Raw genomic sequence first — 17090 nt, 5'->3', positions numbered from 1 at the left:
CAGCACTACAATATCGCCATAAGTTGTCTATTCATGCAGCACTGAACGAAGGATGTTCCACCACAAATAGAGCGACTGTAATGCTAATGATGAGAAGTAATTAGCAAAAAATCAGATTGACAAAGTTGCGCGAAACATGATCGGAGAAGTAGAACAGACACCACAAGCGCTTGTGGGTACTTCTGTCCTTGTGTCTCGCGCTACCGTCACTTTTCGCCCAAACGTCAACCTTGACCCACTATGGTTAACACTTGCAGAGGTTTCTGTAGCTGCTGTTTTTCCAAGTCATATAGGGAAACTGTGTCATTATAACAATTCCGAGCAAAACCAAGTCAAATCGAATATCCTAATTACACAGTTGTGAGCCTGCGACCACAAGTGTGCAAACGAGTTTAATAGAATTTTCAAATAAAGAAGGCCGGCGGGTACACCCAAACTGCACATGACCCACAATGATTTGTTGAATGCGTGCATTATAACTTTCCCGTTAACTTTTTTTTCTTATTTTTTTACAGAATAACCACAATAGTAGCATTGGGGTTGTGAAACAAATGCAGACAATTGGGGGGGGGGGGAGGGGGGGAGCCGATACTATCTAATGTGTGGCTGTACTCTGAATGTGCTATCCTTAACGCTCGCGTGAACTCAAACATTAAGCACAGGATCGTCTTCTCGCACATTGAGAGGGCCGGCCGATGTACTTCAAGCCAGATTCGCATGCAGCTGGAGTTTACAGAGAAATTACAAGGATTAAACCCACCTCTTATCTAATTAGTTCATATTTGATGTCCACAATGGTGAATGAATAGGAATCCAAGCCAATATCATTAAATGCACTAATCATTTAACGCGGCTACGTGTGCGGTCAGTTTTAAAGGGCGGGTGCCATACATGTACCCCGAATCCAGGCTAAGGTGAAATTAAAAAGCTCAACTCCACAGCTCACAAGGGACAATGTTTAACGTGCTACCATGTGTCCCAGAAGAAACGTAAGCAATATTTTCTACTGGAGAAGTAGATGCGGGCTTTGGTCAACGAACAACGCACATGGGAAAGGCGCGCTAGGTTGCTCGGGTATACCGGTTGCTTGCGCCGTTTACCTTTCGTAGATGTAGCCAGAGCCGGCCAGGTGATGGAAGCCCTGCCCCCCGTGCGTCAAAAGGATTATCGGTGGTTAAAGTTGGCGAGCATGTTGCCCCCAGCTCTTTGGACCACTCAAACTGGCCGCGGTGAGCAGAGAACAAGGCGGCGTTCGAAAGGACGCCCGGATCGCGGAACGGTTGCCAGTGCGGCTAGCACCAGATTCCACACGCACGGAGCGCGCGGCGTCGAGGTTCGTTTTGTTGGCGCGTTGGCGGGAGCAAACTGTTCAGGAAATACAAATTCTGCCCTTAAATACCATTGAATGCATATGCTCGACAAAATGACAGCTCGCCAAAAAAATAAAGTGGATAATAAAAACGTCAAATTCGGTTTTAGTTGACAAAAGCTAGTTTTCGCTGCATCGGTGGTTCCTACAATCTGCATTAGAGGGCTGTGCAGTCTCCAAATTCACTTACGGCATCTGGCAACAACAAAACAAGGACGCGTTGGTTTTGGCGCGAAATATCTGGCGCGTAATCAGACAGCTGGCTGGACTGAGCGCTTCAGGCGTACTCTTGTACGAATCACTTGTATTAACAAAACTGAAGGTTATTTGTTAGGATATCACGCAGTTGAACTCTACGACACTCGTTTACTGTTTGACTCACCACCTCGACCAATCGTGCAATTCAGGAAAGTGTAAATATCTTGAGATAGGACATGGAGGCGGCTACTGATGTTGCGGCCGACGTTGGAGGCCCCCAGATGTGAGACATGAAATTTTTTTCGCCTGAAAAGCATGTTTCTTCTTCATGTAACTGCGCGTAATGGGCAGGTTTCTTTTTTTTTCTAATGTGTGCTAGTTTGCTTCGTGTTTTCCTCTTCATTTCGCTTTTATGTGCTAACTTCAATCGTTCGTGGTGGTTTTCATTTTAGTCTTTGATACGACTTGGCGGTCTCGTATGTGGACCTTTGTGCGCAGTAATATATCACGATTAAGTTTTGTCTTGGCGTTATTGCATAGTTCGTGAATGTGTGCATGATCATTTTGTTTTTGCAAGCATACTCCGTTGGATATGATAATCTCTTAACCTGGGAAAGCTGAGATGCGGGGCAAAGGCGGAGGCCTGTACCGAAAGGCCTGGCTATGGACCATGGTTTCTTGCAGCCACAAAGGCACGTTGGGGAATCTTGCATCTTCAAGACCGCTCGAAGCATACAGTTTCAAATCAGTGGGCATTTGTCAATCACGCTCTAAAGTACTCATGTGACAGATATTTGCTTGTATTTGTATATTGTTGAAGGTAATTAAAACCAGCGTTCAGTCGCACTTTTGGTACTTCGCAACATACAGTAATACACAAAATTGTTGATCGTCGTTTTTGTTTTAGATGTATATAATACAGAAATGCACAGACAACTTTTGTTATTCTTATGTGAAATTTTATAAAGTAGCACCGCTTGAAGCGTGAATGAAATAATTGATGATTTTACTGAAAGTACTAATAGCAAAAGAAAATAAATGTAAGCGATAGTGTTGCCCATGGTATGCGCGAAAGTCGTGGCTTCGCATTTGGTAAAACAGTTATGCGTCTAGGGGGCGTTCGTTTTCGCTTTTTGCTGCAAGCACCTGATTGCTTTGAGCATTCTTCAGGTTCTTGAAGCAATGGTTGTCAGGACGGGACATTTAGTACAGAAAGTGAAATGAAATCAAATGCATTTTCTGAAAAACATTCTCTACGTTTGACAGTGATGATTAGATAGATTTGGGTTCCAACTTCTTACCTCAGCAGCACTACTCATTCACGTCGTGGCTGTCAGTGCATGTACCACGAGTCACCATTGATAGTGGTCAAGGATCATCAATCCTTTTCACAAGAATGTTATATTTTCTTTACTTACCAGTCGCACTACGTATTCATAGTTAGACTTGTGTAGCTTACACATCAAAAGAATCACACCATACGAAATTGTTGTTTTAGCTAACATATTCACGATTATCTTAATTTGGATTAGTTTAAACTTGCACTCGGCAGTCAACGGCTCCAAAGCCAGCTTTGCCCTTGGGCAGAGACCCTGACCCCTTATTTTTCTCCCCCCTGAGACCACAGATGCACCTTGGTGAATGCACTATAGAGATTGCGTGAAGTTTAACCCAGCATCCCCAGGAAAAGTTCAACTAGAAATTTTTTTATTGGTTTCGATAGGTTTAACCTTGTTTCATTATGAAACAATAAACCTTACAAGTGTATAAGCTTACAAGTGTATGTTTGTTCATAGGAGCACTGTGTACCGAAGTGGTTTGCTCCCTACGAGGGTGCACTAATTTTTCATTTTAAAGCAAAGCTTTCTAGGTGCACTCTCGCTGTCTTTGCTTATCGTGGTTGCTGCTGCTGCCTTTCCAAATAGCCCACACCCAGGACAGCACTTACATAACAAATCATGGCCTGTAAGCCAATCTGCACTACCCCTACAGATGTGGTGGCAGCCAGCTCTGATGTCTACGAAATTAGGCAGTGAACAACTAACGGTAGCTAAATATCTTCAGTACAACAAATATACAGCTTGGAACACAAAATTCCTTTATCAAAGCTACACCTTCCGTGCCATTGTTCTCTATGTTTGGCGCGTCTGCTTTGCCAGCTTCTTGCCAAGCAATACTATCAATACAAGTTTATATTGCTACGGCACAATATGCGCGATCACGAAAGGCCAGCAGTGTGAAGACGACGACGACGATTAGAAGCTAGCGCGGGCTGTTGCCTCTTGGCCAAGCGCAGCGTATTTTCCTTGTAAATATATTTGTACATAGCTTTTCGTCTGCGTCTTCCTACGTAACATATCTGGTGGAGGTGGACGTTCCCTGTACCTCGTCACGGAGCTTCGCAGTGGACGGTACGTCGAGCCTTCCTTCATGGCTCCCGGCGACGACAACCCGACTCCGCCGGCTCCGACACCTGCTGCCACTTCGACGACCTATATCACTCTCCCCGCTCCCCGTGATCCTGGCGTATTCTCGGGCCAAGATGGGGAAGACGTCGATGACTGGATCAGCCTGTATGAACACGTCAGCCGCAATAACCGGTGGGACCCTACTATTATGCTCGCCAACGTAGTCTTTTACCTCGGTGGCACACCTCGAGTTTGGTATCGCACGCACGAAGATGAGCTCACCAGTTGGGATTCACTTAAGACACAGCTTCGAGACTTGTTCGGCAACCCCTACGGTCAACAACTTGCCGCGCAGAAGGCGCTTTCCGGCCGTGTGCAGACGTCAACAGAGCCCTATGTCACGTACATTCAGGACGTCTTGGCTCTGTGCCGCAAAGTTGACACCCACATGACTGAGTCAGACAAGGTTTCCCACATCCTCAAAGGCATTGCCGATGACGCCTTCAACTTGCTCGTTTGCAACAACGTAGCGACGGTGGATGCTGTTATAAGAGAGTGCCGCCGCCTGGAACTCGCCAAAAGCCGACGTATTGACCAGCAGTTTGCCCGTCTGCCCAACACCCCAGCGACATCTTCCTGTGCCGACGCTCCTCGTCCCAACAACACTGCCGATGTTACCAGGATCGTCCGGCGTGAGATCGAGGCCGCCTATCCGGCTGCCTTCGACTCCAGTCCCACCAACACATCTGCAGTCACGGTCTCACTGATCCAGGCAGTTGTCCGCCAGGAGTTTGAAAACATGGGTCTTCACACCATCTGCTCGGCCCATCGCCCTAATACCCGCCCGGCTTCTTCGATTTCGCCCCGTCCCGCATCTTCTTACCCACCACGTTTCCGCAACCCATCTGAATGGCGCACTGCTGACGACAAGCCTATTTGTTTCCACTGCCATCGAATCGGGCACATTTCTCGGCACTGTCGTAGTCGCTGGAGTTCCCCGAGCCGGCCTACTTATACTGCCTACTCTCGCCCCTCAGGTGGCCCTTCTCGTCCCTATGCCGCACGCTCCGATAATGCCGCCACTGATTCTCCTGCAACGAACCGCCCCTATTCTCGTTCGCCTTCGCCCCAACGACGACAATCTCGCTCTCCCCAGCCCCGTCGCGCCTATTCGCCGACTCCCTTCGGACGCCGCTCCCAGCCGGAAAACTAGACGATGCAGCGCCTCGAGGTGACGCTGCATTGCTCCCTACGCCGCCAAATCCTCTACTGACTTTGCCCACTCATCTGAACCTTCTTGACGTGCAAGTCGACGGTGTTTCTGTGTCTGCTCTCATAGACACTGGGGCGCATTTGTCCGTAATGAGCGCTGACCTTCGTAACCGGCTCAAGAAAATTATCACGCCCGCCACGACGCCTGTTGTCCGTGTCGCCGATGGCGGAACAGCCCCCGTAATTGGTATGTGTACCGCCCGCGTCTCCTTCGCCGATCGCTCAACAATCGTGCTATTCACAGTCATCGCCCACTGTCCCCACGACATCATCCTCGGCTTAGACTTCCTTTCCGCACATTCTGCTCTCATCGATTGTTCCGCCAGTACTCTCCGCCTTGACCTGCCTGTTCTGGATCCTGCTGAACCACACCCCAGTCGCCTCAGTTCCGCCGACTTCGTTCGCTTGCCACCTTCGGCACTGACCTACGTTGACCTAGTGTCATCCCCACCAGTCCCCGACGGTCACTACATCGCGGCTCCTATGCAAGACGTCCTCCTTACACATGGGATCACAGTACCCCATACAGTTTTATCTATTACGGCGAATTGCGTCTGCCTGCCAGTGGTCAACTTTGGCTTGACGACACAAGTGCTGCCACGTGGGATGTCTTTGGCCCAGCTTTGTTCATTCGAGGATCACTCAGTAGCATCCATTGCAGTAGACGACACTTCATCCGATACTCCTCTACCATCGCAGTCGGCAAATTGTACCATCGCTGACTTACGGAAAATGATTGCCCCCGACTTGCCCTCCGAGCACGCTCGTGAACTCTACCGCGTTCTGTTTTCCTACCACGATATTTTTGACTTTAACGATCGTCCTTTAGCCCAAACTACAGCTGTCAAACATCGCATTAATACCGGCGATGCCCCTCCTATTCATCGCCGCCCGTATCGAGTGTCACCAGCTGAGCGTCAAGTTATTCACGCAGAAGTTCGCAAAATGCTTGCCAAGAACATTATTGAACCATCATATAGTCCATGGGCGTCACCTGTAGTACTGGTCAAAAAGAAGGATGGCTCATGGCGCTTTTGCGTGGATTATCGGCACCTTAACAGGGTTACCAAAAAGGACGTGTATCCCCTACCTCGGATTGATGACGCCCTTGACTGCCCTCGTCTGCGTCTTCCTACGTAACATATCATGGTCACTGCTTCTATTGCATCTATTGGGACCAATAAAGGATTTTGTTTGACCAATACCAGTTTATATCACTACTTCTATTGCTTCAATTGGAAATCATAAAGCATTTTATTTGTCTTATAGAACATTGTATTTCCTTGATATGGGACAGGCAAACATTTTGATGGGACCTGTACAGTTTTGCTATGGGACCTGTAGGTTTTCCTATCAGACCTATGTATGTCGTATAGGACCGATAGGATTCTTGTATTGGAACTTTCCCTAGGGTTGGATCCTGCCTAACCTTTTGGTGGCCTTGTCACATATGGAAGTTTGTTGTGTCAAATACATATTTTCAGTATAAGTTGCACACGTTTCTTTCAACACAGGCATATTGACTTTATTTGTATCAACTATGTGTCAGAATTTCAGATCAAAACACTCAACTAAAATCTTTACTCCCATTCACCTACAATGAATGTATGGAATTGAAATATTTGTAGAGAAATTTTTTTTGCAATCGCAAAGGAAAAGTCCTTTGTAGCTTCATGCTGCATTCGGATGGATGACAATTTTTCCCTTTCATGATACTTTGCTTATCGTGGTTGCAGCTGCTGCCTTTCCAAATAGCTCACACCCAGGACAGCACTTATATAACGAATCATACTTCCTTCACCTTGCGGGATTCCACAGAACTGAGTTGCCACAGTAAATGTATTTAATGTTACATGACATTAACCAAGGTACCAAGGGCTCCAACCTCATACCTGCTTAGCACAGTAAAATGTGTTGTAATGACCGTTGAAGTAAGGGCTGCTTATAGGTATATGGCCTCAATGTAAAAGACATTGCTGGCAGCCCTTGTATGCGTTCATGTAGCCTGCCCTCCTTGCAGTGTATTCAGATTCCAATGCACATTAAACATGGGTGGAAGCCCCTCTCATTGTGGAAGCCTCTCCACAATAAGCAATAGCCATTTTCCTAATTTGCAAGTGTGCTTCTCTGCACTGCACATCTGCCTGACTAATGGTAGCACAGGTCATCGTTCAAATGATGATGAAGTTCTAGCTGCACATGCTAGGGCTTGTCTTTGCTCATGGTTTCATCACAAGAGACGTCTACATTTCCCATGTCTTAATACAAGCTGTGCTTGTACATGCTGTTTGTAAAAATGACTGTGCCGCCATTAGTTGGGCTAACTGCCTCGTAGGAAAGCTAGCTTTACATTTATGAATAGTGTCAATTGTGTTTATACCCATGCCACACGGGCACAGAAAATAACATTTACTTGCTAATGCCTTAACTTTTAATGATATTTGCATGATGTCGCATGGTCAAACCTAATACCATTTGTTTTATTGTCATTCGTTATCTAATGCGTTTACCAGAACTTATTTGACTGAGAAATGCATACCCTTAGCTCCATAGTTTGCGCACTGCAGTATAATTTAAGTATTTGAAACAGCCTCTACCATGTAAAAAATATTTTATACATAACTTTCAACTAGAACACTCTTGCGACGAGTAGTAGAACTTGCTTGGGTCAGTGTTGGAACGGCTTCGACGGGCGAAGCGCCATTTTGATTTTGGGCTTCAGATTTCACTTGGAATACCTGAAGTTGCTATGATCAGTTGCAATGTTGTAAAAGACAGCAACTAACTCAAGCTAACAGTACTATGGTATGCTTGTTTTTGATTCACTGTTCATTATGCCCAAAGTAAACTTGTAGATGCATGTTTACTTTTTATTTAGTACCTTAAGATTGCTCACTTGAGAAGATGCTGTCATCGACATCACCGCATCAAATGTCATTAAATTCGGACGTGTGGCAGCTCTGCCCCCCCCCCCCCCAAAAGAAAATGTTATTAGGAAACTTAAGGCGTTAACGAACAAATTTCATTTTGTTGTGCCCATGTGGCATGGGTACACGTCACCATATATTTCAGCATTACTTTTTCCACAGAAGTTCAGCTGTTATCTTCAGCATGTTAAGCATAATGCTGAAGTACATGCTCTCCCACCTCTTCTGCCTTTTTTTCTTTGCCTCCCCAAGCTTGACAATGTGAGTTTCTTTTCTTTTAGTTAGATGGGCATGCCTTCAGAGAGGTGAAACTTTTGAGAGTATTTGTTCTTTGACTTTGGCTTGTAGACTTCATTCATGTTTAGGCATGTTATGGCACTTGAGTCAATAAGTGCTATTCATTCCTCACCAGGAAAGAAATTGGCAACTTCTGGGATCTTCATGAACGCCTAGAACATTCATGGGCTAACATTGTGGAGAAAAGGTATGTGGTCTACAAACATTTACGTAGTATTTCTCTGTAACCTGTGTTGCATCTTGTCTTACTACATACTTTTGTTGGCAGCATCTCCGGCAGTTGATATCACCATTGCAAAGGCTGTCTGATCAGTGAAACTGAATCTCAAATCTTCGTTGCCACCAAAGGCACCGCTGGCACATTGAATAAGAGACTGTGGAATAGAAGGCACCAAATATAGTTCATGTGTGGTACCAGAGTCTTTCAAAGCATTGGAGGACTCTGGTGGTGCTAATGACGCATGATGTCGGTTATTGTGAAAATCATTGGCTAACATTCTATGATTGTCTTGCAGATTTAATGTGTGTAAATTGCATTGTATTATTGGCCGGATTATTATTTTAGGTGTGTGGGGCCCGAGCCCCCACACACCTAAAACATCATTACCAGAGCTTTGTCACCCACATCATTCGAGGTTTCTTTTGAATCTCCTCGACGTTTTCACTTGAAATTTTACTACGCTAATAGCTTACTGCATTGTTGTTGGCGCACACGTACGCAGCTTTTAATTCATACTTTCGCTTTATTTCGGCAAATCCTTACAATAGCAGGACACGCGCGTTAGACGCACTAGCGGTGGCTGCCTCATCCATATTTTCTCACTTCAACAATGTTTTAAACTTCCACTGTAAACACCATGCATATATAAATATATTTAAATATACACGCAGGACAAAGTTTATTATATTTTTGAAAGAGAAGGCGGTAGCCAGTTAAAATTTATTTCTAAAGGTATGGATAGCCTATACCTAGAGAATAAATATGTTGCTGTATGTTCACCACGCTTCAAATTGGTTGCTTGCTTTTTTGACCATGAAAGAAACATAGACTTCAGTGAAGCCTTCGGCAGAGTCTTTTATCAGTGGCGTGTGAAATGCATGTGAATGTTGTGTGTCTCAGTATTGCTTCTCTTTACAGTAAGAAACGCGGGCGACTCATGAAAAAAAAAAAACATTTCTAATAATTTACAACATTTATTAGGGATGGAAACATCGTCAGTTGCATGAAAAGGTCATAGATAAATGCGGGGTATCCCAATTAACTATCATGCACCAAGATTTAAAAAAAGAGCAATGCGTTATTTGAAAAAAACCTAGTGCATATTGTTTACAGTACAGTGGAGTAGCTGCCAGTAATTTTTTTGTTACTGAGATTTATTAGGTAATTGTAATTAATTATCTAACTCAAGAGATACTATCCTAATTATCAAAATATCAATAAGGCATTTGAAGGCACAGCCAAGGGCATCTAACTGCGGTATTTTCAGCGACGTACTAATTGCGTACTAATATTTTTCCGACTGATAAGTAAACCTCGCGAAATATGTAGAATACCATGTGACTGCGCACCCACCCAGATTATAAAGCAACGCGTTCGAATAGGCTCCCTCCGAGTTATCCAGAATGAAATAAAGGAAATAAAGAAAAACATTGTGATCGAGCTGTTGTCTTAACATAGATAAAGTGCAAGAATGTTGCTCTTATTTTCCTTTTTCTTTTTTTCCACAATACCTGTCACCGCAAATGCGAATTGACAACGCCAGTGCAAAAGTTTAAAGGAGTGTTTTTGTTTCATCCCAGTTGCCATGTCTTTCTCTAATGAGCAGAAGGTAAACATGATCCTTGCCTTGGGATCTGCAAATGGCAACAAGAGGAGGGCCGCAAATATATAGATATATGTTAGTCATGGAAGTGTGGTGGTAGACCAAACGCATCAACTATCATCAGAAAGTAGGAAAACCTCGAACGAGCCGGCAGCTTCAAGAAATGACGAAGGACTCCATCTTTGAGTCCTAGCCTACACATGGATCTAGCATTTATGGCCTCAAATCCTCATGCTAGCGTACGGGACATTGACGCCCGTGTACGAATTTCCAAGTCATCAGTTTGGAGCATTCTAAATGGCGGCCTTTCACCCGTATCACCTTGACCAGCACCACTGCTTAGAAGATGGGGACCTGTAGAATCGTCTAGATTTCTCAAATTGGGTTCTCCCAAAACCCGATGAGTCACCAGGCTTTTTGAGCAGCATTGTGTGCACAGATGAAGCCAATTTTTGCAGAAATGCTTAGATAAATTTGCATAATACACACTATTGGATGGACTCCAGTCTACACTGGGTAAAGTGCAATCAGCACCAGTACCAGTGGTTGGTCTATGTGTAGTTCGGAATTTACGCTGGTGCTATAATTGGTCCCATCTTCGATCACACGCTGACTGGACAGTGTTACGTGAACGAAATCGTTGAAGGAGGGGTTGATGAGTTTCTCAGCGATGTCCCACTGTCAAGTCTTGCACTTCTGAGGTATCAGCAAGAGGGGGCACCTGCACACAGCAGCAGCCGAGCACGAAACTGGCTGGATGCGACTTTTCATGCACGATAGATTGGAAAGCACGGGCCTGTAAATTGGCCGGCTAGGTCACCTGACCTCTCTCCACTCGATTTCTTTCTTTGGGATTATGTGAAAGATCGTGCTTACATGATCAAGACGGACGTCAGATTAGTTCAAGGCAAGGATAACAGCTAGATGTCTGCCGTAGAATTTCAGCATCAGTCATCAAGAAAGCCACCGAAGATGTGATAAAACGGACACAGTACTGCGTAGCTGCAAAAAGAGACCTATCCGAACACGTCCTCTAGGCTGGTGTTCAACAGAGCTTACGAATTCATAGATAATAAGGGCACAATGAATTTTTTTTTTTTTTTTTTTTTTTTCAAACATTCTCATTGCCAATTCGGCTCATTTAGAAGTGGTATATTTACTTTCTTGAATACATCGATTTTGCCTTTTCTCTACACATTGGTTGCTTCCCGGTCTGTTTATTTCGCTTTTATTTTTTGACATGAACCTGTTTTTGCAGCATTTATACACTTTCATGAAAAATAAAACGGTAATTTTAATTTGGCTCTAGTCCGAATCAAGTTTCTTGTGCAAAATATAACTATGTGCGCACTATTTTGATTCGGTGCGAGAAAAGCCGGGATTTTGAAACATTCTATGCCTATTACATTACTTTTCGCATTTCGTGCGTGGTCAAAGTGGCGCTTCGGTCGCGTTATGAAGGTGCTTTTGTTATCAGTGGGATCAGTCGGCCTTGGGAGACGGATAATAAGTGGGGCTTAGAAATGAGAGGAAGGGATAGCTCTGAAGCTGCGAAACCTGCTGTTGGTGCTCCTTCTGTACTATTATCAAGGTGATGCGCTGTCTCTTCGGGTTTGCGACAGGCAATGCAGCTGCTTTCAATCAGCTTATTTGAGGGCGCTGCTTTATTATGTGAGTGGGAGCGCAATCGCATGGTATTTTCGTGGGGTTTCTTTAGCACTCGGAAAAAATTAGTATGCGATTAGTAGGTCGCTGAAAATACCGCAGTTAGATGTACCTTAGCTGTGCCTGCAAATGCCTCATTGATACTTTCATAATTAGGACAGTACTTCTCGAATTAGATAATTAATTGCGATTACCGAATGAAATCTCGGTAATGAAGGAATTACTGGCGGCTATTCCGCTGTATTGGAAACAATATGCACTAGGTTTTCTTCTAGTAACGCAACTGCTCTTTCTTTTTTAAGTCTTGGTACATGATAGTTGGGGAACACTACAATTCACTCAGTAACCGAAATGAGGCCAAGTCAGATTCACTCGAAATCAGAATCAACAGCAGTCATGCACAGCAGCGCTTATACTCGAGCTCATGGATAAAGATAGAGAGAGAGGCTGCAGTTTTGCCGGAAAGGCGAAGCAGTATTAGTGATAGCCAATTATGCAACAATTACATGAAGGAAGATTACACCACCGAGAAGACTCAGGCTGTGAAATTGAACTGTCTCCTACTATGAGGTCTTGTGTATACCCGTATAACGCCATCACTTCAGCGCTCAATTCTTCAAGGTCACGCGAAGTTTCTTCAAGTGCAATATATATATATATATATGGGGTTCAGAAAGCTAGTCGGGCCCCAGCCCCCCCTTGGACAAATAAAAACTCTCCACCTCTGCGTCCAAACCTAACAAGAGAAACCTTCAGCAGGGTGTCTACCAACCGGGAATCCTCGGGGATTTTGAATAGTCTGGAAGTACGCAGGGAAAACATGGGGAATTTGTGCTTCTATCAGTGAAAATTAGCCGTAATTTTATTGAAAGGGAACGAAAGTCGTGCTAATCTTGGCGGAAGTAACAGAGAGGAATTGTAACGAATCGTCTTTGACGCAGTGTCATCGGTTGGAGGAGTTTCCAGTGTACAGGCAACGACCGATTTTCCGGACGCCCGATTTATAGGACATGCCCGATAATTCGGCCGGCTTCGCGGCACCAACATGTACCCCATAGAGTCAATGAATAAGAACATATGAAATTTCGGACGCAAGAACCCTTCGCCGTCGGATTTTTCCGACTTTTTGCCGTGGCCGCATGTCCGAAACGGCAATAATCAAAGCCACCACCGCTGCCATTTTGATTATCTCGCCACCTCTAACCGCCGCTCTCGCACGCAGATCCTCTGGCACCCGCAGCATAGCATGTAGCCATCACTGCGGCAACGCTACGCTTAGCTACTTCGGCGTTCGCTACTGTTAGCGATTAGCTGCTGTTAGCAATGGCGCCAACTCAGCTTTTATAATACTCGCCAATGCCTTTGAGGCTCAGAAAGTACGGCGCGCTGCATTATGCTGGTTTCCGAAATTAAGCTTCGCCTCAATACAGCAGCATTGCGCGGTGAGGCATACGTGAAGTATTGCAGTGCAGCTTAACAAGTGTGGAAAGGGGCAATTGTCACAGTACCCAGTATGTATTCCTTAATTATACACACCTCAACCCGTTGTCTCCTGTCACAGTACGAGCACCGATACGCCTAATAAGTGTACTGGCAGTCTTTAAGAGCATTTTTGTACGTGCCTATGGCGATTTGAGACCTTAAGGGCAGTAAAAGACATGCATTCATCTTTTCGGACGTTGACTGTACAACTGACCAAAAGGATGCTTCAAATGGTCCCTGGGACGAACAAGTATAAACCCCATGCAAGCGATCTTGCACGCGACAGCAACAAGCGACGCGATGGAGATGGCTGTCGCGTTCGATCGTCGCCTACAAGTTGTACCCCATGCAAGCGATGACTTCGAGTGACGTCTCCCCAGTGTTGCCGGTATGAGGGCAGCAATGTAGGCGCCGAAACTAGCGTGACACGTACTTTATTAACTTAAGTTGATGTGTTTTACTGTTAAAAGCAGCATAAAATATTTCTGAAAGTTTTGCAGTAGGTTCTTATCCTTGCACGTATAAAAATTCAATTGTTTGCTCGTTCCGTGCGACAATCGGAAGTACTTGAGTTATGTTCCGGCTTCGCGCTATTCGCTAGTCGCTCATAGCACTTCCGGGCGACGAGCGACGAATTCTAGATTTGCAGAACCAAGCGATCGCGCGACAAGACCGAGCGATCTGTTCACGCAACGGACCGATTCGTCGCTCATCGCTGTCATGCAGAAAATCGCGCTCATGGGGTTTAGACAACACGTGGTCGAAGCAGAGCGAGAACAGAAAGGACCAAAGCATTGGGGAATGAACGGGAAAGAAGTGTGTCACCACTTTGAGGAGCTTGAGTTCAAAAAACTAAGTGTTGGCTGACGCCAAGATGCAGGTGTCGCTCATCCAAACCATAATAAATTATTTAAAGCAATGAAACGCAGCACTGAGGCATTGTGTGCAGGCTAACAATATATCAGGACAGTTGAGGTTGACTTTTCAGCTGCTGAGAGAGAATCTCATTTGTGGCAAAGTTCAGGCCTCATACCATTGAGCTTGCTGTTAGTTAATAGAAATAGCTCATATTCGAAAGTATTTGTTTCTGTACGCATCTCCTTTTTATTCGTATTTGAAAATGTTCAACTCGATTTGCAATGGGTTTTACCATTTTTTTTTTTCGGAGATATTTTATTCGCTGGGCATTTTACTAACCCCTCACTTCCGTTCTCTTTTTGAATAAAATAAACAGTACTCCTTACTTTTAAAACTGGATTAAGTTTTTTTTTTTTTTTTTTTAATGTGCTTTCTAGAGGGTGACAGCATCAGGTGACATGGTGTCAGCCTGTCTTGACATAGAACAAAATTCTGTGTCCCTCGGGGAATTTTGCAAAGGCACTCGGGGAAAACCTGGAAAACTCGAGGAATTTGGAAATGTCAACTTGGTAGACGCCCTCTTCGAGATGCCAGCACCCCCTACCGGTGAAGTCGTGAAATAGGCGCGATGGCGGCATGTGGTCTGTAAGATCGGAAGATTTCGGAGGCTATGGCAGGCAGCTTCTACTGCTTGTACTGTTTTGCTGCAAACTGCGGACTTGGAAAGCACAAGTACGATGCGCTACTGGCTTCCATTGCGCTGCCTCTCACACTTTCAGGATGCACACACAGATAGACTCACTTTGGTGTACTATGTATACGAAATTCAAAGCATTGTGGAATAGCGTCCAACACGTAACTCTGCCATCATGCTATACTAAAACTCGCTTTCTTAAAAGTTCGTTTGCGGAATGGTAATGCTTTTTCCCTTTAGCCCGCTATTACGCTAACGTTAAACTAAAACTGCCTTTTAACTCTTCACTATGCAATATATAGGTACTTCTCATTGCCACAAATGGTACAGTTATAAACGAAAAATGCTTTATTTTATTTTACCCTGTTTTGAAATCAACTATTCTGCGAAGAAAAGTTTTTCGCTGAAGAAAGGTCATTGCTTTACTTCTCACTTTCATCATCACAGTAGAGCAGGGGTATTATTTTGCATACTTGACTCGCGTGCAAGCTGTCAGTGGCAGATGCCATCGTTCCAAAGCTGGCAAAAGCGCATGATTCCAAAATGCTATTTGAGATCTGAAAAAGTGATGTCATTTATGTAGTAGAAAACAAAGCTATTATAAACACTTCCTTCCAATGCTAACGAAATGGCTTGCATCTATGTTGGAGAGCACCAAGACTGAATCGACGCCACCTACAAGGCACTGAAAGTGCAGACATCTATGCAGTAAAACAAAAAACAGCCAAATAACCGCAAATTTCAAACACTGGCACTTTAGTTGTCGATGCAGTCGAAGAACAACTAAGTGGACATGCTGAGTTCGTCCAAATCACTTTGAAAACAGGATTATTGCTGTTGACAAGCTCAGCTCATCCAAAACAATTAAGGAATTAATTGGGAGCAAAAAAATGTTAGTTTTAGCTTCTCATTGGTTTAATTAAATTAACTTGCTAGCTAAAATTAAAATATATGTAGTATGTAATTAGCTGCTAACTTAATTCATGCATTTCGATTTATTGTGCATATAATGTCCTTCTGTTTGTGCTATCTGCCACAGGCAATTTTTTAAAATTCTGTATAGACTAAAAAGTAGTCTAAAAAGAGCCCTGCACAGGTGTGTTAAACAATCTCTTGGATAATAAAGTGGTCTGAACTGTATTATGTATTTGGAGATCAATGGAGGATGCTGAATGTTTTTATGGGTGACACACCAAATTGAACAATGCTCACTGTGTATGTGGTATGACTGTTCCACTTGGTGATATTATTGGTTAATACTATGTTTGTTTTTCCCTTTTTCAGAGACAAAGCAGCAGCAGACAAGCAGAACGCATTAGCACGGCGCACGTAAGTTTCCAAGTTGCTTGCAATTCCTTGTACTACATGCCCACCCAGCAGTTGTTTGTCATTTTAATTTAAAACTTGTAAAATAATGCCTATGTAATGTGGAGTCCACTGCACTACTAAGCTTTTGCAGTTTTTCACATAGGATAATATGTACATCTTTTGTTTTTAATCTGTATGGAAGGGTTTGCAGATTGCTTGTACTGTCAAGGTGCTTCGTAGAACAGTAGTGGAGAAATGTGAAAACGCAATTTAGAATATGTGTTGAGTTCTTGACCTTCTTGGGTCAACTGATTATATCCAAACATTTTGTAGTGAAAAAATAAGTGCCCTAATTATTGTAAAGATTACTTCTGTCATGAAGTAATCTCTCTGTCTGTGTTTCTCTATTGATGTTTTGTATTTTTGACAATTTTTACATGTGCATGTGAAATTTGCTGATTGGTAATGTGCTTAACTATGCATTTGCAGTTCTGATGTACAACTGTATGAGACCGACCCTCAGGTGCTCGGCAGACGTCTCAAGCAAATAGAGTATGGCAAGAGTACTGTAGGCTATGAGCGTTACTCTGCTGCTGTACCCAGGTAAGTTATTTAAATATAATAAACCTGATATAATAATTTCCTCAGTAGTCTCTTAATTAGGGAGTATGTACATCTTTAGACACATACCTGTAGTGACATCAATATGAAGATGTGCCTTGGTTTACATGGTTTTCTGGCGTGTGGAGAGGGCACTTAAAGGGACCCTGAAACGATTTTGACGATTTC

At 44.0% G+C, this 17090-nt stretch overlaps 2 protein-coding genes across 5 annotated transcripts in view; one reads left to right on the top strand and one right to left on the bottom strand.

Moving 5' to 3' along the window:
- The window catches only part of stg (string), a 158099-nt gene extending 156824 nt beyond the window's left edge, over positions 1-1275 (bottom strand). For 2 of the 3 annotated variants that reach the window (XM_050193050.3, XM_050193051.3), the window contains exon 1: positions 1101-1275. The gene's annotated coding sequence lies outside the window, so the exon portion shown is untranslated. The remainder of the gene's footprint in view (positions 1-1100) is intronic. The other variant, XM_055061334.2, reaches the window with a different exon arrangement.
- Positions 1276-1611: 336 nt separating this feature from the next.
- Positions 1612-17090, top strand: part of Slbp (Stem-loop binding protein) — a 37417-nt gene continuing 21938 nt past the window's right edge. Inside the window, exons 1-4 of one of the 2 annotated variants that reach the window (XM_050193094.3) lie at positions 1612-1850; positions 8587-8658; positions 16278-16322; positions 16791-16904. In XM_050193094.3, coding sequence (XP_050049051.1) covers positions 1804-1850; positions 8587-8658; positions 16278-16322; positions 16791-16904 — 278 coding nt within the window. In that variant the 5' untranslated portion in view covers positions 1612-1803. Of the gene's footprint in view, positions 1851-2036; positions 2260-8586; positions 8659-16277; positions 16323-16790; positions 16905-17090 lie in introns of those variants that run through there. The other variant, XM_055061335.2, reaches the window with a different exon arrangement.

This window comes from Dermacentor andersoni, chromosome 1, assembly GCF_023375885.2.
Source record: "Dermacentor andersoni chromosome 1, qqDerAnde1_hic_scaffold, whole genome shotgun sequence".
In the NCBI taxonomy this organism is placed as follows: domain Eukaryota; kingdom Metazoa; phylum Arthropoda; class Arachnida; order Ixodida; family Ixodidae; genus Dermacentor; species Dermacentor andersoni.
Note: the sequence above shows the minus strand (reverse complement) of the source record. Positions and strands in the feature narration are given on the sequence as shown.